A 23,759-nucleotide genomic window follows, 5' to 3' on the forward strand; every position below is an offset into this window, starting at 1 on the left:
AAGGTTTTTAGGAACAACAACAAATCATCTAGTTAGGCGTAAGTGTTCTTAAATTTAGGACGGAAAATAACATACAGTGTGGGTTCTATATTTCTTCATACGCTTACACTTCAGTGGCATCTGATGTTGCACTGTTAGGTGCCATTTTACACAGGGAAGGCTAACCATCCACCCTTTCTTCAAAGGAATGGCACACTCAAAGTGTACCCAGTGGACAGGAACTAAGGACAGAGTCTCTTTCCCTTTAAATCCACACAGGATGCGGTCCTCAGCCTAACCTCCATAGAGCCACCAAAAAAGAAGAATAGAATTAAGATTCCATCAGAGAAAGAGTCACATCTCTCAAATCCCTTGTTTCACAGGGACTCAGAGAGAAATAGCGTTTGACTTAGGAGGGGTTGAGAGTCCCTAAAGATGGGCCTGCCTTTGATTTGCAAACGCAGTGTTGTTTGAAAAGTGTATTGTTGACTACAGGAGGAAACAGCTTGATGTATTTTTCTAACATTCATTTTAAAACATACAAATACATGGTCTCAGTCTGACGTTTGGGTCTGTGTGTTTCAAGTACAAGGCTAAAGGTACTCACCAAAGTGTCAGCCAGGTCTTTCCGGTAGACATATATCCGACCAGATGCTTCAAGGGATTTGGAGATGGCCAAGTCATTTGGCTGAAGTTCATGCTTTTCTTTATTTACAAAAAAGAGTAATTAGAAACACAAGAACACCTGGTAGGCATTCACAGTACATCTAAAGAGTGAAATTTGCCAAAGAAAAATATTTAAAAATAAATGGGATGTGAAGTAGATTTAATTCAGTTCTGCATATGCTATACAATGATACCAGAAAATCAATGCTCATAATCCATAAAGAGGTACCCTCTGTGATTCATTCTTATAATATTTAGTCATTCTTTACACAGAACAGCTTAGGGAAGAAAGTAAAATTCATTCATAATCCCATCACTCTAAAGTAACCATATGATAGTAATATTGGTAACAGTTGAGTATATTTCCATCCTGATCTTTATGCAAATATGTGTGTGCACACATGTACGTATGGTCAAAATTATTATTTATATGTTTGCATTAACAATCACTATAGATACATGTATTTGTAATTATTCCTTATGTGGTTTTATATTTCTATTTTAAGTACTTACCCACTTGTCAAAATTATTTATAATGTCATGTCATGTGTAATTGGTTATATAACTGTCTATTATGCCATCATTTAATCTTTCCTCTGTTGTTGAACATTTAATGGTTTCCAGTTTTTTTTGGTCATATAAATTAGATGGCAAGAACCATGCTAAATACTAGCACAGGGACCAGCACATAACAGGGGTTTGATAAATGGGATCTATTATTACAGCAGCCATATATATACTGCCAAAGTCAACATCTTTGTGCATAAATCTTTGGCTGCTTATAGATGATTTTCTTAAGATAGATTCCCAGTAGTGGAATTCCTAGGTCAAAGCGAAGAAACATTTTTAAAGTTTTTGATACAAGCTGCCAAACTGCTTTCCAATCCTTACACCCACCAACGCTCACCATTCTTTTGAATAAGTTTACTGTTTTGCTAAAATCAAAAATAGATTCTCGGTTTACTTTGCATTTCTTGACTACTAGTAAAGGTGAATATTTTCATCTATTCTTTTTTTTTTTTCATCTATTCTACTTCTATTTTATTCCCCTATTGTTCCTGTCCTTTGGCCATTTTTCTACCATAGTTGGACTCTTATATAACACAATAGGCTTCTCATAGAAAAACGTCCTCCCCCCACCTACAAGATGCAGACGGGAATCGACCAAAGTGATACTCAACTTTATTCCACTGTGACATAATCAGCCTCTCCTAAGGTAGCCCTCCAGTTACCCAGCATGGTTGGAAATACCATATGCCACATCTCTTTTTCTAGATAATCAGTTCAAGCGCCAGATTTTGTTTTGAACATTTCTGTTTGACACAGAGTACACAAATGATACTCGAATACATTCTTTATGGCCCAGCATTGCAAAGATAAGTAGTATTTGTCATGTCGGGCCGTTGACGTCGGCAGTAAATGGTCCCACATGGCCGGGCTCTGACGTTCTTCTATCTCCTCCCTCTTTAGCTACAATTTCTTGCAACCCTCTGTGTGCCCATATATACCTTAAATCTGACTTTGTAAGAGCCATTCTGCATTTGCTATGGAATTTGCATTCTGCAAATGCCTTGGCTTTCAGACAGTAAATTTTCCCATTTGCTAAGAAGTGTTTTTCTTACTTTCAGATTTGTCACTACACCATGAACGATGAAAGGATTTTAAGCTCTGAGTAACTGGGTAGGTTTCTGCTACTACATACATATATACCTAACTTGGGTACAAAACAGCTGGAAACCTACTGAAAGCTGTGAGGGTAATAATACCAGTCCTTTTAGAAAAGTCCACAAAACCTACAACATGGCCAATATCTCTAAACTTTTTTTTAACAAAAAGAAAATAACTGTAGATCTCACTGTCATTTCATTTTGATGTAGCATTTAAAACATTTATTAAAAATTACGTAACTAGAGCAAGGAATACATTAAGCTCTGTGGGCTTTTTTTCTTCATAAGAACATTATTGCTTGGGGGATATGAAGCAGCAGGCAGAAAGGTTCTTAACAGACAAAACTACTAATTGATGGAAAATGACGGCATATTTCCAAACCTGTGAGATAATTCAAGAGATAAACTGACATTGCTAGTGATGATTCGCTATGAGTCTATACACATTAGAACGACAGATGAATCTAATAGGGTGTAAAAATCGTATTTCACAGCCATCAAATAGATATTGGGTAGTAAAAGACCCACTCATTAATTCCCAGATTCACGTGTGGCCCTGGGCCGACTCTGAGTCGGCCTCCAAGGGGGTGTGGGTCTCAGCTGTGCCACCAGGTTCTCTCAGGGTCCTTCTTTCTCCAGCACCTTCTGTCTGCATGGAGACCCAATGATTACTTTCTGTTATGGTATTGCCTTGAGAGGCACATGCTGATTTTGATGAAGCTTAATACTGTTTAGAATCATTTAATATCTTTGGTCACTTAAAATTAATATACAAATATCATATTTATCTGGAATACCTAATATATTTTATTAAACATTCAACTACTCCCTGATTAAAATTCATGTAGTCCACATGTTTCTGAAATTTTTGCTCTTTTTCTTTAGAGAATGTTTTGATGGGAGGCACAACGCCCAGGGAGAGGAAGGAGTGCCTCACTTAACTAGGACAGGGGAGATGGGCTGTATTTGTTTGAATATGTAATCAACTAGCTTGTAGGCCCATTTTACCTGCCTCTGAGTAACAAAGCGAAAGAGGCAATGCTCCATCACATAATGCTTTCGCATCAAGTACAATACATTCTGATCTTCTTCTCCTGACTCTAGAATGGTAACAAAGGGTAAACAGGAATGCCCTTTATCTGCTCCCCCCTCCCCGGCCCGCCCCATCTCTGGCTGATTAGTTTACACAGTACTCCCATTTTTCAACTACTGGGACTAAGTCACTTTCTTTGTATTTTTCTCAGGGTTAATGAGATATTAAATAAAGATCGTAAGCCAAAAAAGGAGGCCAGTGACACTGAGATCTGACAGGCTCCAGTGAAAACGCAGGGGTCTGTTCGGGTCACACAGATCAATAGTATCAGCTTGTAATCTGTGTGATCTTATTCAAAACAGACAATAAACCATTCTCTGAGGATAAATAAGGCCCAACAGAGGCAAAAACTATAACCAGGGCTCCCTCCCCACGTCTGCCTGAAGGAACACTGCCTATGAGCTTTCGGCTTATTGTACAGTTTTTATTTCCTTCAACAGGGAGTCTTTAAGTATTAAACTGTCAGCCAGCAAAAAGACTAGTTCAAGGCTGCCTTTCTTTTTTCTTCAGAAAGTAATTTCATCCTTTAGCAATTTCCCAAGTTAATTTAAATATGAAAACAGAAGGCTTATCTAGAGTACAAAATATGTAAAGCTTTATAATATATTTCAAAACACTGGCGCGCCTCTCTGCTCAGTTCTTGGGGAGGAAATTCAGCATCCAACGGTACCCAACTGTTGTCATGGAAACACCTCTGGTAGGTGGCTTCTTCTTGTTAGAGTGCTCATCCAGCTGCAGACCCAGAAGGGACGCGCTGCACATCTACTCCATAAAAATGTCAACTCTCTCCTTCTGGAGGCAATCCAGTGAAAGATTAATATTCAAAGACAGAAAATAATTTACCCCCAGAGAATGTGACGGCTACCAGAGCCAGATCCTCTTCCGCGTGCTGGATCTTTTCCGCCACAACTCTCAGGATCTCTTGGGCTGTACTGGAAACTTTTGCCTTCACGCTGACATAGGAGTGCTCCGTGATATACACGTGACAGAAAACTACATGAGGTGAAAGAACTGTGAGTAGACAGAGAACAGCTGTGGCCATGAGGCACAGACGTTTCACCCAAATCAAGGCACCCGCCACACTATTCCCTGTAGTACAGAGCAGACACAGCTAGATTTACATATATATGTGTGCACACGGGTGCCTGAGGGCACAGCAATGCGAGCTTGCACACACGTGAGACGGAGACGTGATAAAGCTGCTGAGCAAGGTGGAGTAGTGCTTAAGCATCCCATACTGTAGTGAGAGACCCACACCATGCAAAAGCGTCTGCTCAGGGTAGAGGCAGCCTGGCCACAACACAGTGGGATCTGTGCAACAGGGACTAGACTTCGGAGTCCCTTCTGTGAGGGTTACTGTGATCTCCCAAAGCAGTCTATTAAAGCGTCTAATTCAAACATTTTTGTTTTACACTTCACCTCTGGACAGGCACAGTGGCTCAGTAAAGACCACCACATTTTGTTATTTGAATTCTCATAAGCTTATCTAAAAAATCTGTCACTTGCTATGGTTTTTGGCTTCAGCCTTCCTGCTCGTATAAGAATGAACCTCCGCGTGCCGTCCCTCCACCCATATCAAGGTGGTAGTGAGTTTAGTTTTCAAATGGAGGTCACATTTCCAGCCTTTTTAATTTCCTTTTTCTTGTCTGTGGTACTAATCATTATTACTAGGACATTATCACTATCAGGGTGAATGGGCCCTGGAAAAAATGTTTCTTTATGATTTAATAGAAGAAACTGTAGCAATGGAAATAACTGACACGTTATTTGTCTCTTGTATCTGCCATTCTGAATGTATAAAACACCAGCTTCTTTACTAAAGACAGAAGGACAATAATATATTCTTCTCTTCTAGATTGCAAAAAAAAAAAAAAAAATGGGTAGTGCAGGTCCTAGAGAAATTTCATATGCAATTTAAATGGCACCACAGAAATAAACCCAGGAATGTTTGCACAGAAATGCAAATGAAGCAAAAGACAAACTAGGGGTTTACTAGTACAAACCTCAAAGTAAACACGCCACCAAGAGGCACTGACAGTATTTTGTTTTGGTTTTGGTTGGGTGTGTCACTAAAACCATAGCATCTAACAAATAGCTGTTTTATGTGTTGTCAACAGACTTGTGAGACACAAAATGTTTTTTTCCTTCCACAAAAAGACGGCATTTTGGAGCAAGGCAAAGCTGCAGTCTACAAACTACTAAATGTGAGGAAAGTTTACAGCCTGCTCAGTAAGATGATAAACAAAAAGAGGAGGGGGGAGGTCTTGAAATACTCAGACTCTTTGAAACTCAGCTTGGAAAATTATACAATTAATTGTAAGACAAATGGGAAAGGAAGGTCAGCAACTGAGAGATGAGGAGGTAAGGTCATTCCATTTGTTCCTCCACTTGGTACAGGTGACACTTACGACCCAGCGAGTGCCATCATGTTTGGTTATACACAAACAATGGAACAGAAGAGGTATCCTGTGACATTTTGTTGTTTAAACATTCAATAAGTTGAATAAATATTCAACGTCCACACCTAAAATTTCAGCGCTGTCGGGAAAGGCGAATTAAAAGAGAAAGTCTCCAAGTCACAATAGCATGCACATTTGAATTGCTGTGTTTCCCAGCTCTGCCCTTGACTCAACCTTTATCTAAACAGGAGGAAACCATTTCTAGTTCCGTTATAAAACAGTAACGTAGCAAAGCACGCCAGGGGCTTCTCTGGTGGACCAGTGGTTAAGAATCCGCCTGCCAATGCAGGGGACGTGGGTTCCAACCCTGGTCCGGGAAGATCCCACATGCCGTAGGGCAACTAAGGCCATGCACCACAACTACTGAGCCTGTGCTCTAGAGCCCGCGAGCCGCAACTACTGAGCCTGCCTGCTGCAACTACTGAAGCCCGTGCGCCTAGAGCCCGTGCTCCACAACAAGAAAAGCCACCGCAATGAGAAGCCCGTGCGTCACAACAAAGAGTAGCCCCCGCTCGCCGCAACTAGAGAAAAGCCTGCGTGCAGCAACGAAGACCCAACACAGAGAAAAATAAATAAATAACTTAATTAATTAAACTTTTTAAAAAAAAGCACATCAGCACTTTCAGAGTGCTACGAAGGTGTCTCCCCCTGCACTGATGGAGCAGCCCTCTTCAGGGTGGGTCACGAGCCCTTTTGCCAGCAGCACTGATTGAGGACACACTGGACGTGTGGCACTGCCCGGCAGAGCCTTGCCTTGGAGGAGTTTCGACTGCACATCCTTCCTTTCATCATTTTCTCCAAGATTTTCTTCTCTAAATCTCAGGGACTGACTCAGCCAAAGCCCTGCACGGTGGCTTTAGGGGACTTTCCAGTGAGTCACAGGCGATGGGCTGACAGCAGGGGAGAAGGCAGCCAAGGGGAAAGGTTGCCTTTCCAGTCCATTTTGCACATCTCCCCAAGAACGCAGGGGGCTCTTTGCAGTCTCCTTTCCTTACCTGGGGCAGCACTCTGTGATAAAGAAACTGTAACGCCCACAGCAAGAGAAGAAAAACTATCACTGTGGATGCTAACATGCGTGTCTTAGGGGTGTGGCAGCTAGAAAGGGTTAAAGGCAGGCTGATGTGTTAAAGTTGGAGAACGATGGTGATTAGCTGCTACTCCACCTGCCCCAGAGCCTTGTTCAAACCATACTCACTTTCCTCTGTTTCCGTCACAGTTCCTCTATGCTGGAGCCAGTTCTCCTTAAGACTGAATTGGTGGAAAAGGGCTTTATTCTGCAAGAAGGGAGAACAAGAACAATGAATCAATGTATTGCTGCCCTTTGGAAAACCAGAGCTGTTTGCAACATGTTCCAAAAGAGCGTGCCAGTTTTTTTTTTTTAATATGAAATCCACCCGTCTAATCTTAGATGAATAAGCTGGGAGCTGCCTCAATTAATGCATGTGGAGGTGGAGAGTCTGAGCAACATGATAGACCTTGGCATAGGGAAAAAGCCCCCCAAATGATTCTCTGCAACATGCCGGAGAATATGGGCGTGATTTTTAACACTCGCTACTACAAACATCCATAGCTTCTTCTCCTGAGAAAGACATGGTTTCCCCATCCCAACAGCAACCTTGCTTTTGGATAAAGCCACGTCGAGATAGTTTCATACTTCTGCTGTAGTGCAATGACTTGCTTAAGAGAAACAGGTACGTGATTCATTATGATTATCCATCACCTGATATATCAGCTCCTACAAAACTTGTGCCTGACATCTCATGTAGCATTTCCCCCCCTCAAGTTGAAGAGGAAACACATTCATTCTGGCTACCAACTCTCCTTCTGTTGGGTTGAAGGGTTCCAACCTTCTTCTTACAAGACTTCCTTACTCTTGCAGGCAAGAGTCTTGCATAGACGGTTTTCTATCTTTATATCAATGACTAAAAATCAAATTTATATCATTCTGGGGACGTTGGGGAAACTCTGAGACTCCAAAACGCACCACAAAAATTCAGAATGTCATAAAGTCTAGGGCACCTGGCTGAAACTGAATCTGCACAAGCACAGGGAAAGCTAGGTGAGGTAGGAGTGGGGAGGCAAGGTGCAGCCCCCGGCTCCCCACCTGGCCCTCCTCTGCTAGAGGCAGCTCATTAATTATGAAGAAATACCAAGTGGGCCAAGGCCAGGCCTCCAAACCAGATCACCCCGTTTCAGACAGAAGGCACTGCCTTACCTTCCTTTGTGGTGAATATTCATCTACAGTGCTGAAAGGAAAAGGACAAGACATCAGTCTTTGTCTCAAACCCAGAATAGTGTAGTGATTGTCACAGAGACTCCTTTTCAGGCAGCGGGCAGAGGCTTTTGCTTTTCAAAAAGATAAAACACACAGTGTTCATTAGTTTACTAAGCATAACACACTTGACACTGGGCTCTGGATTTCCAGTGAACCAGGAAGAAAAGAAGCTATTTATTCAACAGGTATATTTTGCTTTCTACCCATAGAAGCTGAGCATTGAGGAAAGAACTGGATTTATTTCCACAGAAACTCTACGTTTTCTCATATTTGGCTAGACTTTCGGTGAAATTATTCTTCTTTAGATAGCTAAATAAGTCAGCCAAGACAGATCTTTTCCAGGATGTTTCTATGTGTGGTGGAACTGGGGGATCTTCTGCTGGTCCCCAGCTCAAATCTTATTCCAGAATCTAGAGATACTTCATCACCTTGTACCAAACACGCAAGAATCATGTCTTAGACAATTTTCTTACTTAAATCTTTTATTTCCCAGTTTTATGTAAGTTTTAAAATGGAATGTATTAAATTCCATTTATTTATTTAATGCATTTAAATGTGTACTAAACCAGAATTAAATTTTCCCAACTGTAAGAAGGCCTGCCTTACAGCATAGATCAACTTCCATGTAGGGGATTATTCTCATGTAAAGGTTTCTTTCTTTTTCTTTTTTGCTTCATTTGTTTGTTCATATTTTCATACTAGTCTTAGGCTACCCAAATTTATTACAGTGTAGACTGTGATAAAAGACGACCACCAAAATTCACAACATTCATTTCTAACACCCTGCCCCTCACTTCTGAATTTCTAAATGTGTGATTTTCCTGATTGGGACTAAGGTTTATACATAATTTGTTTGCACCCTAAAAGTCTTTATATAGCCTTTACTAAATAGGATCTCCCTTTACTAAAATTAAGTCAGGCTTTAAATCTCAAATCGATAATCTGAAAGGCCTGAATTAACGTTTTCTATGAGAAGTGCATTTGTGACTGCTGAAATCTTAATAGAAGTTTTTCACAACTTGACAACAGATGTGTTTTATGTTTAAAAAGTAGAAACTACATTGTAAATCAGAGAACAATTTTTCCCTTCAGGTTAACTTTGCAGCTACATCTGAAAACTGAATAATGACTTGATGTTTTCATTTACCAAAATTAATAAAAGAGTTAGTGGTAAATCAGAGTAAAGTTAGGTATTAGCAATATGAAAGACTAATGATAGACACCTCAGTGATACACCTTGGATATGACAAAAGTCACTGAATAAATGCTTTCCTTTAAGTTTTCTGAATTGATAAAGAAACTTCAGGGAATCCATAAAACTGAACTTTAAAAATGCACCATGACTTGCTGGGACCTATTTATAAAACGTTTTTCCTATTCATTAGAGATAGCTATGAGCTCCCCCAAATGACAAGTTAAATACTTACACTTTTAAAACTAAATAATAGTTTATTAGATAATTGTTCTTAATGCACCCGGACTGTCATGGCGCAGTTTGTTTCTATCATACCACACAGGGTTAAAAAAAAAAATAGCCAATAAGCTTGATTTAGTGTTCATTCATCTTGAGATATAAAAACAAATATTTACTACTAGAGAACCTAAGGAATCAAGATAAATCTCAGATTCAAAATGTTCCAAATGATACATATGAGACACCCCCAATTCTATCACATGTGCTGCTTTCTTTTACTAACTGTGATGAGGAAAATTACTTACTGACGACGGTGCATTCCAAGTATCTTTTGAAATTCTTTCAGTTCTTTTTCAAGTATTGGGTATTCATATACATCATCCAGTACGTTTCTGTATATGGTCTGGGGGAAAAAGGAAATTTCAGCTTAATTGGTTTGAGGCCTATTTTGTAAGGATTAAGATTCATAAAGTGGTTAACCTGCTCAGGGAAATAAGTGGAATCCAGAACAATGCTGGGGGGTAAACCAGGTACCAATGAGATCCTGAGTGGGATTCCACCTCCTAGCCCCTCGCTCAACTGGTGTGGCTCTGTGGAAGCTTTCACAGGCTATAGGTAGGGAATGGTGGAAACTTAAGAAATCTCTGGCTGGCTACTCGAAATTTCCATGCCTGTTCTAAATTTTTAGAAATACTATCCACATAACCATTAGGGAGTGAAAAAATCCATTGAATTAAACTACCCAGTTTTTTTTTTTTTCTTTTGCGGTGCACGGGCCTCTCACTGTTGTGGCCTCTCCCGCTGTGGGGCACAGGCTCTGGACACGCAGGCTCAGCGGCCATGGCTCACGGGCCCAGCCGCTCTGTGGCATGTGGGATCTTCCCGGACCGGGACACGAACCCGTGTCCCCTGCATCGGTAGGCGGACTCTCAACCACTGCGCCACCAGGGAAGCCCTACCCAGTTGTTTTGAAAACAACACTAGTTTAGTCAGAGACTTGATTTAAACCAGTTTTTAACTGGATGTCTAAGTGATATCTGAATTTTGAAATCAAAGTGATTTCCTTCATGAAAGGCAAAATCAGTTTAGATACTTGCCTATTCTGAAATAGAACTCTTCCCTGCTCAAATTCCACTGTACCCCTTCTCTGTGTTAACTTGCACAGCTAATACGGTTTTGGTGGCCAAAAGAATCCAACTGTTTACAAGCCATCTCCAGAGAATCATCGGTATTGAAAAGACACTGCAGCCTACTAATGATTAGACACATATATCAGCTTATCCAATTTCAAATATAAATCTAGGTTAGTATCTATTTTATAGGTTATTACTGCTCTAATGTCTCAAAATATACCAGGTCCTGAAAAGGTTTCATAATGTATACATTGTCACTATAGGTTTTAAATGACAAATGTTTTATCCCATTATTGTAGATATGGGAATTGTTAGTTTAAAGTTATAATACATTTCAACATATTAAACAGTATCAAGTTTTAAAGTATCTTTTATTTTACGTTCCATAATTATTTCATTTGCAGTCAAAATTCCCATGACTTATATAAAATAAATAACCTTAAATGAGTGATGATAAAACTTGCCTTCTTCTATGTAAGGAATATCAGGCTTCAGAGGTCAAAACCAATTAATACTTTGAATCATAACTTCAATATTACAAACAAGTTAGATGACTGTAACCTACGAATGAGATTTTTGTTTTTGTTTTTGTTTTTTTTGCAGTACGCAGGCCTCTCACCGTTGTGGCCTCTCCCGTTGCAGAGCACAGGCTCCAGACACGCAGGCTCAGCAGTCATGGCTCATGGGCCCACCGCTCCGCAGCATGTGGGATCTTCCCAGACCGGGGCACGAACCCGTGTCCCCTGCATCGGCAGGCTGACTCTCAACCACTGCGCCACCAGGGAAGTCCACGAATGAGATTTTTGAAATGAGTCATTTGGCATAAAAGAATTACTCAATAACTGGATGTTTTACATTACCTTTAAAAACATTTTTGAATGTTCATCTTCATGTAACCAGTCTTTGTACAGAGCAATCCACTGGGAAACAAGATGCAAGACCTTCCGTTTCCGACAAGGAACATCTGAGTTTTCTTCTTTGCCTTGATACTTCTTAGCAGAATAGGTGCAAATGGTTAAGGAAATTACATTGTTGCAAGTAAAAAATGTGAAGAGATCCGTTTATTCTTGCTTTCACAAACTATGCTAAGGCACATTTCCCAAAAAATCTACAAGTACCTGAATATGCAGGAAGAAAAGAATATGTGTAGGGAGAGTAAAAGGTGTGCACTGAAGAGGGTAAGCCCAGGAAAACGATTTACATAACATGGTGGCAGGCCGTGAGGATAAAGACTGGACGACAGAACTGACAGCTGCTGACATAGCTCCACAGGCAGCATGGGTTAATGCCACCTCCAAGAGACCCTAGGTGGCCCATTAATCACAAGAGATTAAGGGGCTCCAAGAGATCTGGCCTCACTACATAGGTGGACACTGTTTCCATAAAAGTTAGATCAGAGCTGGGCCAGATATACTTTGATCATCAGAAATTCACATTCTAAAGTAGCGCCAAATGAGCACAGATTTCTGGAGCATAATTTGTGATATGATTCAAATGCTCACCCTAGGAATTTATGTGGAAAAAAAAAGAAATGGATAAGTGTGCAAATGTAAGTAAAAAAGGGCTGCTAATTTTCATTTTCACTGTAATAAAAAAATATTAAATAGGAATAACCTAAATGCTTCAACCATTGAGGACAGTTAAATAAATTACTGCATATCCATTTAAAGGGCTTTTCTATAGCCATAAAACTGATGGTCCAGCACTATATTTACTGACACAGGACATTCACAGTATACTGTTAAGTAGGAAAGCAAGTAAGAGAAGTATACGTTAGGATCACCCATTTCTATTAACTATGCTTATTTATATATTCATTACCTGGAAAGATATATACTGATAGTTTAACAGCGACTTCTTAAGGTAATGAGATTTCAGAGAACATGAATTGTTTTTATTATACTTATAAGCATTTCCCAATTTGTATACAATGACTATGTATTAACTATGCTGTTAAAATTATATAAAAATAACAACCTCAAAGGCAACATGCTTAAAGCCTTAGGAATGAGACAGAAGCTTGGTGCTTTCCAAAACAACCTAGCATTTTTGCCCCCCAAATTATCATTCTGAGTATCTTGGACACACTGAAAAGTTAACTAGAAATAGAAAATGCTATGATACCAAACGCAGGTAGGTTTTGGGGTTACTGGACAGGATTCTATATTCTTTAATGTTGATATATAATTGCAAAATAGGAATCAATTCTGTATCTGGCTTTGTAACTATTTTAAAACATAATTCAGTCACTGTCTCCCCAACCTGCAAAAGGACATCAAGGACTGAATGGATAAAAAAGATGTGGTACGTATATACACAATGGAATACTACTATACATATATATATATATAAAACTGAATCACTTTGCTGTACAGCAGAAATTAACACAACATTGTAAATCAAATATGCTTCAATAAAAAAATAAAATAGCAGAGAAAAGTAATAGCTAACCCTGAACATTTTAGAATGGCTATACCTGGAGAAAAAATACTTATAATCCTTGTTATGTCACCATAAAATTAAAGCAACTAACTCAGGAAAAAAAAAAAAGTACATCAAGGACATCTGATTTCTTTGATTTCTACCTGTGAAACAAACTCAAGCAAACACAAAAAGAATCTATTAAAGTACCTATTTCTTCTAGTTTTTCTCTTGAAAGGCATAATATAAAGATTTATCTTACATTATTTCCACTTATGCAAATGTTGTTTTCCTCTTTTCCTGTAACTATCATGGCTTGACTAATGATAAAGAAAAAACTCTTCCTTAAACATTGTGAGGCAAGACACTCGTTCGGAAACTCTGAGTGCCTTTCCTGGGCATGGCTTTCCAGCCTTTGATCTGTTGCATCGCTTCTAGTTAGTGTATGCAATCCTAAAGCCTCCTTAACTGGTCATCAACCTTCTAATCACATCCATCACCCTAAGAGAGCATGCCCTGACAAAGCTCTGAAACGATGACATTTGATTACGGGGATAAGACCTCCCAAGTGGGGAATCCTTGTCTCCCCCGGGATACTTGCCCAGAAACACACTATCACATATGTATGTTTTCCCATCACATGGTCTGGCACTGACTGATTGTCTTCTAAGTCCAGTTATATTGCCAATCCACTCAACCTCTTGACTCTGGTGTTTACCCAGCAGGCCAAATTCATCTCCAGATTCTAAAGTCTTGAGACGTAGGTTTGAAGAAAACATAATATCGACAGCACAATTTACCCACGACGTAGAACGTGAAAACAGCGGCTCTGCATTCATTTCCAGTTCCCCCTGCCTGGTCTGTTTCATTTCATCTTTCGCCTTGGCTATCATGACATGAATATTTAACACAGCCACACTCTACCGAGGGGCTGAGTAAATGAAGAAAGGCAGTTAATTCCTAATGTGAGACATCTGTCTGAGAGGAAGCCGACACAGCATCCTGAAGTTAATGAAGGATATTGCCTCAACAGCGCCTGGCACAAGTCGTCAGTTGTCATGAAGACCGTGTACGTGAGAAGGAAGTCATCAAGGAGGGTCTCTGCAAAGAAAGGAAAATAAACACACGGTGAGCAAATCGGTGATAAGAGGGGCAGCTGCTTAGCCAAGCCCTGAACAGTGTGCACAGAAGGAATAAGACAAATGGTGGTGGCAGTGGGAGGGGTGAGGTTAGGGGAATTTTAGCCACAAAATACATTATTTAGTAAAGTTATTTTTTAAAACTCTTACATAGAACGCCTCAAGCAATGAGATTTTTTTTTTATTACAAGGCTCTCTAAACATACAATTTTGTCACCTTTTTTTCCTTCCCTAAAACATCATCTATATTTTTGGGTACAGATGTTATGGAAAACCAATGCATAAAAAAAAGTGCTTTTAAAAATAAATTTTATAAGATTTCTGAAGTATGCACTCCAGACCTACAGGGAATGACGCTTATATGTTCTAATAAATAAAGGCTTTCTAAAGCCATTTACCTAAGTCTAGGACAAGAACAATGGATAATAAAACCCAGAGGACACACGTCAGGTTCCAAGGCCATTCACCTGTATCTCTCAAAAGCATCTGTAAGAAGTTGGGAAAGTGGTGAGTGATTTTCTTACTGTTGTGAAGAGAGGCAGAACTAAGTCCAGTTAAAAATGGAAAGAGAGGGCTTCCCTGGTGGCGCAGTGGTTGAGAGTCCGCCTGCTGATGCACGGGACGTGGGTTCGTGCCCCGGTCCGGGAGGATCCCACATGCCGTGGAGCGGCTGGGCCCGTGAGCCATGGCCGCTGAGCCTGTTTGTCCGGAGCCTGTGCTCCGCAGCGCGAGAGGCCACAACAGTGAGAGGCCCGCGTACCGCAAAAAAAAAAAAAAAAAAAAAAAAAAAGGAAAGAGAAAGCAGGTAAAATGGATCATGACATACTCCCTCCTAATTCCTTTTCTACCTCTTCAACCAACAAAAACAGGTTCCACTGTTGTTGCCTCTTTGCCTGAGTGTTCTTCGAAAAGTCCAGCTTACATATAATACGGAACTCCTGAACAGGCAAAGTGACCTCCAATAAAATTTCAAAAATGATAGAAAAGATTTACACTCAGAATGCAAAGTAGACCTTTTGCCATAGTAGTCTTTAACCAATCTCCTTACCTTGAAATTCATTCAAAAATATTATTTAATTCTTATATCATTTACATTCTGGATATCAAATTTTTAGCTATTTGAAATAGTAGAAAATTGTAAGAATAGTGAGCTTGTATCCTAAATAGCACTGATGCTCTCTTACACTGCAAATGTGGAAATAGAAAGAACTGCCCGATACACAATTCTATAGCTCTACACTGAAGATTTGAAAAATTCCAGAATTTTAGAAATAACCAGCAACGTTTCTTTAAAAGTTATCAATGCAAAACAAAAGGCCGTGTTGAAGAACACAAAATTCTGATAAAAAGCAGTTGTGAATGACACCTACAGTCCTATATGAACTGCAGGGGTTAATTTATTTCCATGGTTTGTTTATGCTGCAAAATATCGAGATAGTTCTGATCCAAACGGGTAAGTGGCTGCAAACAGTAATAGTTGACCAAAAAAGCTTGCTTTCTAGTGGCAAGAGGCCCTTAATTAAAATGAACCAGAGGTGTTAATGAAGAGTATTAGGTCATTTTTTTCAAAGGTATTTATTTTTTTTATAATAGATAAGGATCAGTATTCCTCACTAAAAAAAATTAATTTGACAAATGGCACCTAAAATGTAAATTAAGCCTAAACTTATAATGTTGTATCACACTGTAGTATGTGAACAGTCACTGGTCTAACCCACTATTACTCTGTGGAAAAGCAAGTTCTCAAACAGATGTGCTTGAGCCTTGCTGGGCATATATTAAGCCCAGTACAGGAAAACTGGGAATGTGGCTGGTTGCACAACTGAATGTGAGTGGATATGCACAGCAGAGCTGGGAGCTCTCTACTGGAGTCCCTGTTTACGAAAGTTTCCAATCTATGCACAAAAAGGCAGAAGAAGCTTTACTGTAAAATCTACCCCCAAACTAGTTAACCTGGCAGCACAAGTTAATCACTGGCATCCTAGGGAAAAATTTGGAATGTGTATGTGAAATTCTGTGTCTCTTTCATTACAGTGTTTTATTTTCTCTTTAATTTTTTTTTGGCCACACCTCCAGGCTTGTGGGATCTTAATTCCCTGGCCAGGGATCGAACCCATGCCCCCTGCAGTGGAACTGTGGAGTCCTAACCACTGGACCACCAGGAATTCCCTCATTACAGTTTTTTAAATAGTTGTAATTAAGATCCAACAATGGCATAATGTCTGAACCCCTAGGATATTTTGGAATCCAACTTGAAAACTATCACTCTGGGATGCTACTAAACAGTTATGTTCACAAATTATAACATTTCTTTGTACTAAACATGGTTGATGAGAATCCTTAGCTTCTCTGGTCTAATTGGAAATTAAGTCTTTCTTGCATTCAATGTTAGATACAGGCAGCAAGGACCATAGAGCAGCCTAGAACCTAGAATTGACTTCAGGCTTTCCAATGGGCCCTTACAGATTGGAACCCACAATATACAGAAACCACTGGGCGACGGCACTGAGAACCTCAGACAATTCAGCATGTAAAATTCTTGGTCTGGCACTCAGGTTCAGACTCTTTGGGATGTTCTTACACGTAGCTAATTTAGTGAGGTGGGAAGTATTCTCTAATCAAGATTTCCTCCATGAGTAGCTCAGATTAAAAAGAGCACCATTAACTTTGACAAAGGCATTCATTCCATTCTGGAAGAGCCTTAGATAATGAACTGAGTGGCTGTGAGAGTTTGGTTTGGATGGTGGCAAAACCATTTGGCATTCAATTCAATTAATCAGCTCACATAAGATAATATTTTGTTGAGGGCTTTGACCCAGAAATGCTTATTTCCCCTAAGCTACTACCACATTTAATATTCATCAGCATTTATCTAATTATCTCTCTGCCATAGAAATATTAATTAAAATAAAAACAATGATGCTACATAGAAACATCTCCAGTTAAAAACCTAATGAATAGAATAGCTAAAAATCCAATGAATAGAACAGATTCCCAATACTCCTAACTCAAATCTTTCTCTAACTACCATATTGTTCTGAAATTTTTCTGGATACAAAGAGCTTTCCTTTATTCCTTTTCAACATTGGTATTTATTTTTGGCGCATATGAAAGTAATTGAGTGATGTAATCAAAACAACACACTTCAAATAAAAGTGCATTTTATAATATCCATGCTTCAAAAAAGGCTGTCCCACTGCTATTTAGAGATATTTTTAGAACCACAATGGCTATATAAATGATCCCCTGAAGACTATTAGCCAACAATGGCCATTTAGAAAGACTAGCAAATCCACTGGCATCCACATTAAAACACTATAATTATCTATTATATTATATACTGCTTAATTAATAGTAATTTAAGCCTCTAGGTAGAAAAGCACCTTTGTGTATAAAAACATCTTTCATTTAAACACATTCATAATTGCCATACAGACTAACTCTCTGAATAAAAAGATGCATTCATTTTGATTTCTAGGTTAATGAATACCTAGGTATTAATGTACCAAAAACTTTTCTTTGAAATTCCATTCTTTAAATCAATCTCTAAATCTAATCCCAAATTCTTGGCTCATCACTGACAAAAATACTCAGCCACCCTTTTGGGAATACCCCTCTTCTTTCCCCAAATAACATAACATTTTGTAGTGGCTTTTTAAAATACAGGAATTACTCTTTGCAGTATAAAAGTAACATGCTAATACCTATCAAAACTGGAGGGAAAATACTATTACAGTTTTAAGAGCAATGTAACCTGAAATAAAATATATCAATATGCTGTCAAAATCTAGACTTGATAGAAATGGCTCTAAAATTCAGGTCTATAATTAGCCATAATGTTAATTAATACAGAACTTTTCCCTTTCATTTGCTACTGTTTTAAGACATAAGAAAAGAATTATCTATTTTTATTTGATTTTACTTGAATGTATGTTTCTTATATGCATAAATTAAAAAAATTTCTCACTATCGCTTTAAGTGTATCAAGCACTAAAAATTTCCATTTTATTTCTGCAAAATACAAGTGTTTCTAGAATATCCCAGAGTTGTGTCAAGGTGGAACGGTAATTGGTTTGGTACAGACTCTTTTTAAAGGTTTCTGTTATATAAATTTAATCAAATTAAAGAAAATGGTCTAAATGTTTCCAAAAGGTCTAAGCTTAATACCCTTTTTGGGGGGGGGGAGGAGGTAAAAAAAGAAAAAACAGAAACATAAAAACGAACCCGGAAGTCTAGAAATCATAATGCATATAGGGTGACTTAGAAACAATTAGAGAAATCTACCTCAGTTATTTTTCAACACTCGCCAGCAAAATGCACTGCCGTAATGAAACCACTCACCAGTTAAAGTGAATTACCAAGAAAGCAAATGAAAAGAGTTTTGACAGACAATTGCCCATAGGAGCCATTTAATCTAAGTAAGGTAATGTGAATATTCAACATTTCTCTACTAAGTCATATCCCCTAAAGTACTGTTAGTTTTGCTTCACCCATATTTCTACTTGAGATGCAATGAAATTTAAGGTGCTCTAAACCATGCTCTACTTAACCTCTATTCCAAGGAGCCAAGTAAAGCTTTGTACATGAAAGCGCCCATTTCTGGCCCTGGAATGTTACAACTTACCATTATTTTTTGAGAAGCAGTGCCAAAATGTCCATGTAATTTGATTAAGCACAAACAAAAAAAACTTACTGTTCATGTATGAATCACAGGTTAAAGTGCGATGCCACCAATACAAGCTCTGCTCCTTGCTCAGTGTATTTTACATTTCAAAAAGCAGTATTCATGGCCTCAAATGCAGCTGTTTACCACAGCTTTTCAATTCACTTAACTCCTGCAGACTTTTACAATTTCACCAGAGTCTTGCTTAGCCATTCTAAAACTGTCAAACCTTGATCTAGTTTTATTTTTAGATATTGGTTGCACAAGAAAGGCTTATTCATTTAATGCTGTTTCTACATCAAACCTGAAAAGTCATCCCTTTAATGACAGGAACTTACGATACGGATTGCGTGGCACTCTTCCAGTAATGAGATCCGTTTTCATTTTAACTTGTAAAATATGGTTCTGGAATCCCACCATATTTCTTTAGGAAAGAGTGATTTGAATACAGCAGGTTTTATGTTCTTGGCTAAGTTTAATTGCACATGCTGCCTTTTAAAAATGGCACTAGAAGCAGCGTGGAGTATTAACAGCAGCACTTTTATCTTCTCCACACAGAGAAAGGGTCAGTTTGCGGGTCACTCTTGTTACAGAGTGGACGGGCCCCATGAGCTCCTGCTGTCCCAGCCCCAGTCAGCTGCCCTCAAGTGTCCAGGCACACTTCGTGTATCTGCCAGGTCCGCTGGGAAGCTCAGAACACAGTGTAAAGCATGCAAAGGGAGTCAGAGAGCTGGATTCCTACCTGGGTAGCCTTGAGCAGAGTACCTCATCTCTCTGGGCCTTAGTTAAATCATCCACCGTGAAGTGGATGTCACATCCACACCTAGCAGAGTTGTAGCTGAGTTAAATAGGACAGCTAATGCATCTGGCAAAGAATCTGGCATATATCAAGCACGGAATAAATACTTCCTGTTCTTTATTTTCCTAAAATTATTTATGTCTGTCCTCTCCCAGTTCTCCAAGTGCTACCAGTCAACCAACCAAAACTGTGTATTGAGGGATGACTATACATAAGGCATTTGTTGAGGCACTGGGGGTTGACACAGGGAAGCACAACGCTGGTCCACGGCTTCAGGCTCATAATAAGAAAGGGAGCTGAGACGTGTATCCCCATGGGATGAACTAAGTAAGGTAACACGGCAACTGAGCAACACCAAACACAGATGTCACAGGGGGTGAAGGAGAGACTCCACAGGCCAGGGAAGGTTGCACCAAACAGGTGGCGTGTGAGACGACCTCCGAACTTCTGAGCAGAATTGGCGGAGAAAGAGGTGAAGGATGTAAGCAAAGGAGTGGGTAATGGGTGTGTGCCTGTGGCTGAGTCACAAACCTGTGGCCTTTGAGCCTTGTTTTGCCGTTAAAGATGTTTTCTGTTAGATGACAATATTTAAAAATCAGAGATCTGGCAACACCACGTCCATATCTCAGATGGCAACCGTGGTTTAGACCTGAGTTGCGCTCTTTACGCAGGGTGCCCTCCCCAGTTTAGCACAGTTCTGCTCTGGTTGGCTTCATTCGTTCACATGAACTGTCTGGGGACACGCGAGTATGTAAGTCTCAGTCTACGGTACAGTTGTGAAACAGTAATGGGAGAGGTCACATGGTGTAACTGAAAAGTAGAAAAGTAAGTTGGAGCCAATTCCTGGAGTGTTTTTGAGCTCCAGACTAAGGAGCCTGGGGCTCGTTCTATAGGAAAAGGGAAGTGAATGAAGACTTTCAAGGTGAGAAGTGACAAGAGATGCAGATTACACCTGCTGCATCCCGGAAGTCCAACGGGATACAGAAAGAATAAGGAGAGGGAGGATGAGTTTACTTTTAAATGCACTGAGCTCGGGTTCCCTAGGCTACTTTAAATGGAACTACTGAGCAAAATTATCATCGAAGAGCAGAGTTTGCTAAAGAAGGCTAGATGAAGATGGGAGCAACTGTATAAAGAGAGTGCTTGGGAACAACGTGAATTCTCAGTGACAATCCTAGGAAGATGTAAGCAGGAGGCTGAGGGTTGAGCTAGGGTGGATGTTCATATTTGGGCAATGGTGGGAGAAAGATGAGTTTAGAAAGAGAAGAAATTGGAGAATTGGGAGACATAAATGTGATAGAAGCCAACAAGAAAGGACTGGAAAAGAGAGCAGATCATAAGAGTCAAAAGTTGTTGGAAGGAGGTCCATGAGACAGAGCATTCAAAGGCCACTGGATGTGGTGTGTGATGGTCCCTGGTGTGCTGGCTTTAGAGAGATGCCCCTTAAGTGGTAGAGGCATACTCTTGATAGACTGAAGAGAACTAAGGATATTGTTGACACTCAGCTCTCAGGCCATCTAGCACGCTGTTTCTCCCCAAAGTCTCTTCTTGTGGTTGTGTAGCTCACTGATCAGTAACGGCAGGTGCTCTCACAAATGAGCCAGGAAGACAAATTTCTTCATGATCAATGCAAGTATCATTTTACTTAACAATATAGATGAGAACATGGGAATTGTCATGGGTATGAAGCTTTCAATACCAACCTGCCAGCATCTACCAATAAAAATTAATATCCAAAACAAAATTAATGTCCGGTTTGAAGATTCGCTCAGTTTGACATAATGGACCTGAGTTGCTGCATCTTGTATGATTAACATCACACACGCATTCTTAAGCTACAAACTGTGCTAAGTGCCTGTCAATTAAAATTCTAAAATGTCATGAAACAAAGACAGATTAATTTAAACATTAAATCTTAAATCACCCAATCCAAAAATGGGCAGAAGATCCAAACAGACATTTCTCCAAAGAAGATATACAGACGGCCAACAAACACGTGACAGGATGCTCATCATCACTAATCATCAGGAAATGCAAATCAAAACTACAGTGAGGTACCACCTCACACCAGTCAGAATGGCCATCATCAAAACGTCTACAAACAGTAAATGCTGGAGAGGGTGTGGAGAAAAGGGAACCCTCTTGCACTGTTGGTGGGAATGTAAACTGATACAGCCACTATGGAGAACAGTATGGAGGGTGCTTAAAAAACTAAAAATAGAACCACCATATGACCCAGCAATCCCATTCCTGGGCATATACCCCGAGAAAACCATAATTCAAAAAGAGTCATGTACCACAATGTTCATTGCAGCTCTATTTACAATAGCCAGGACATGGAAGCAACCTAAGTGTCCATCAACAGATGAATGGATAAAGAAGATGTGGCACATATATACAATGGAATATTACTCAGCCATACAAGAAATGAAATTGAGTTATTTGTAGTGAGGTGGATAGACCTAGAGTCTGTCATACAGAGTGAAGTAAGTCAGAAAGAGAAAAACAAATACTGTATGCTACCACATATATATGGAATCTAAAAAAAAAAAAAATTGGTTCTGATGAACCTAGGGGCAGGACAGGAATAAAGACGCAGACATAGAGAGTGGACTTGAGGACACGGGGAGGGGGAATAGTAAGCTGTGATGAAGTGAGAGAGTGGCATGGACATATATACACTACAGAATGTAAAATAGATAGTGGGAAGCAGCTGCATCGCACAGGGAGGTCAGCTCGGTGCTTTGTGACCACCTACAGGGGTGGGATAGGGAAGGTGGGAGGGAGACGCAAGAGGGAGGGGATATGGGGAAATGTACACATATAGCTGATTCACTTTGTTACACAGCAGAAACTAATGCAACACTGTAAAGCAATTATACTCCAATAAAGGTGTTTAAAAAAATTCTTATATCAGAAGTCTCAGGCATGGTTATTCCAAGCAATAACTCTAATACTTGACTCAACTTAAAACAAGGTATGATATTTTTATCTCCTGAGCACTAAGAAGAATCTCTATTGTCAGCTTTCTTTCAAAACTTGAAATATATCACCATTCTGGGTGTTAATTTTTTTTTCCCTTGGTCATTGTGAATCATCAGTGCTGAATTTCAGACAAGTAAAATTTTATTTATTTACTAATTTACTTTTGTTTCTGGTTAAAAGAAATTTTATTGACACTAGAGAGAAGTTATTTTAAATAAAGTTTAGCAATGGATAGTCAATTGCCTATTTTAAACCTAAGAATTAAAAATCTATTCTGCAAACTTACTCATTTAAAGGAAACACAACTAAGGCTCTTTCTAAGCAATGTGGCACAAGATCTTACACAAACTGAACACTTCCGATACAAGACAATTTACTTTAATGTACTGCCTGTGTTTGAAAACATTTCTAGAAAAAGTATTTCAACCAGTGACTGACAGCAGACATGCCTCTGTGTCTGGTTTCCAGAACAGTCATTAGAATTCTTTCTTTCCAATATCACATGGCTGCTATCTTTCTCACACAGGTGGAAGGGAGACTTGTGGTTTAGGGTCACAAAGAAAGGTTTGGTTGAAACGGATGACCAAACACCTGTTACTTAGGGCTGAGCACAGGGCTCTCTGCTCTGGTGAAGACAAAGTTGTGAGATAAAGTCTCAGCTTTTGCAAGGAATTGGAATTTGACTGGTGAGATCGTTCAAGGACCACAACGGGCAGTCTACAAGCTCCAGCCTGATGAATATTCCATCCATGTGAATGTCTGAGTGAACCTCCATACCCCATCCCTGCCCACCACTGCCACCCAGCACACATGTTTTAGCCCCAGAGAGCCCCAAACCATGCTTTGAACCACACCTATTCCTTACCGTGCCCCAGGAAGCCGGTGGTGGCTTCAGTAGGCGATGGGGAAACGTCGGTTGGTGGGGGGGAAGACAGTAGCTAGTCTGTATGAAAATAACCATACCAGCCAACCTTTATGGACCACATATTGTGGGCTGTACCACAAGCGTCGCCCACATGACCTGTGTTCCTCAAACCACCTTAGAAGGTAGGTCTTATCTTTAGCA

At 39.7% G+C, this 23,759-nt stretch overlaps 1 protein-coding gene across 6 annotated transcripts in view; it reads right to left on the reverse strand.

Annotated features, from left to right (window-relative positions):
* RAPGEF5 (Rap guanine nucleotide exchange factor 5) overlaps positions 1 to 23,759 on the reverse strand; it is a 219,965-nt gene that overhangs the window by 33,792 nt on the left and 162,414 nt on the right. For 5 of the 6 annotated variants that reach the window (XM_089917710.1, XM_089917709.1, XM_089917713.1 and 2 more), the window contains 7 exons: positions 14,130 to 14,208; positions 11,547 to 11,691; positions 9,859 to 9,956; positions 8,080 to 8,110; positions 7,060 to 7,138; positions 4,249 to 4,416; positions 587 to 684 (listed from right to left, as the gene is read on the reverse strand). In XM_089917710.1, coding sequence (XP_089773836.1) covers positions 587 to 684; positions 4,249 to 4,416; positions 7,060 to 7,138; positions 8,080 to 8,110; positions 9,859 to 9,956; positions 11,547 to 11,691; positions 14,130 to 14,208 — 698 coding nt within the window. The remainder of the gene's footprint in view (positions 1 to 586; positions 685 to 4,248; positions 4,417 to 7,059; positions 7,139 to 8,079; positions 8,111 to 9,858; positions 9,957 to 11,546; positions 11,692 to 14,129; positions 14,209 to 23,759) is intronic. The other variant, XM_022587925.3, reaches the window with a different exon arrangement.

The sequence above is a fragment of the Delphinapterus leucas genome, chromosome 9, assembly GCF_059928025.1.
Source record: "Delphinapterus leucas isolate spDelLeu-1000000601 "Yukka" chromosome 9, BTC_Dleu_Yukka2, whole genome shotgun sequence".
In the NCBI taxonomy this organism is placed as follows: domain Eukaryota; kingdom Metazoa; phylum Chordata; class Mammalia; order Artiodactyla; family Monodontidae; genus Delphinapterus; species Delphinapterus leucas.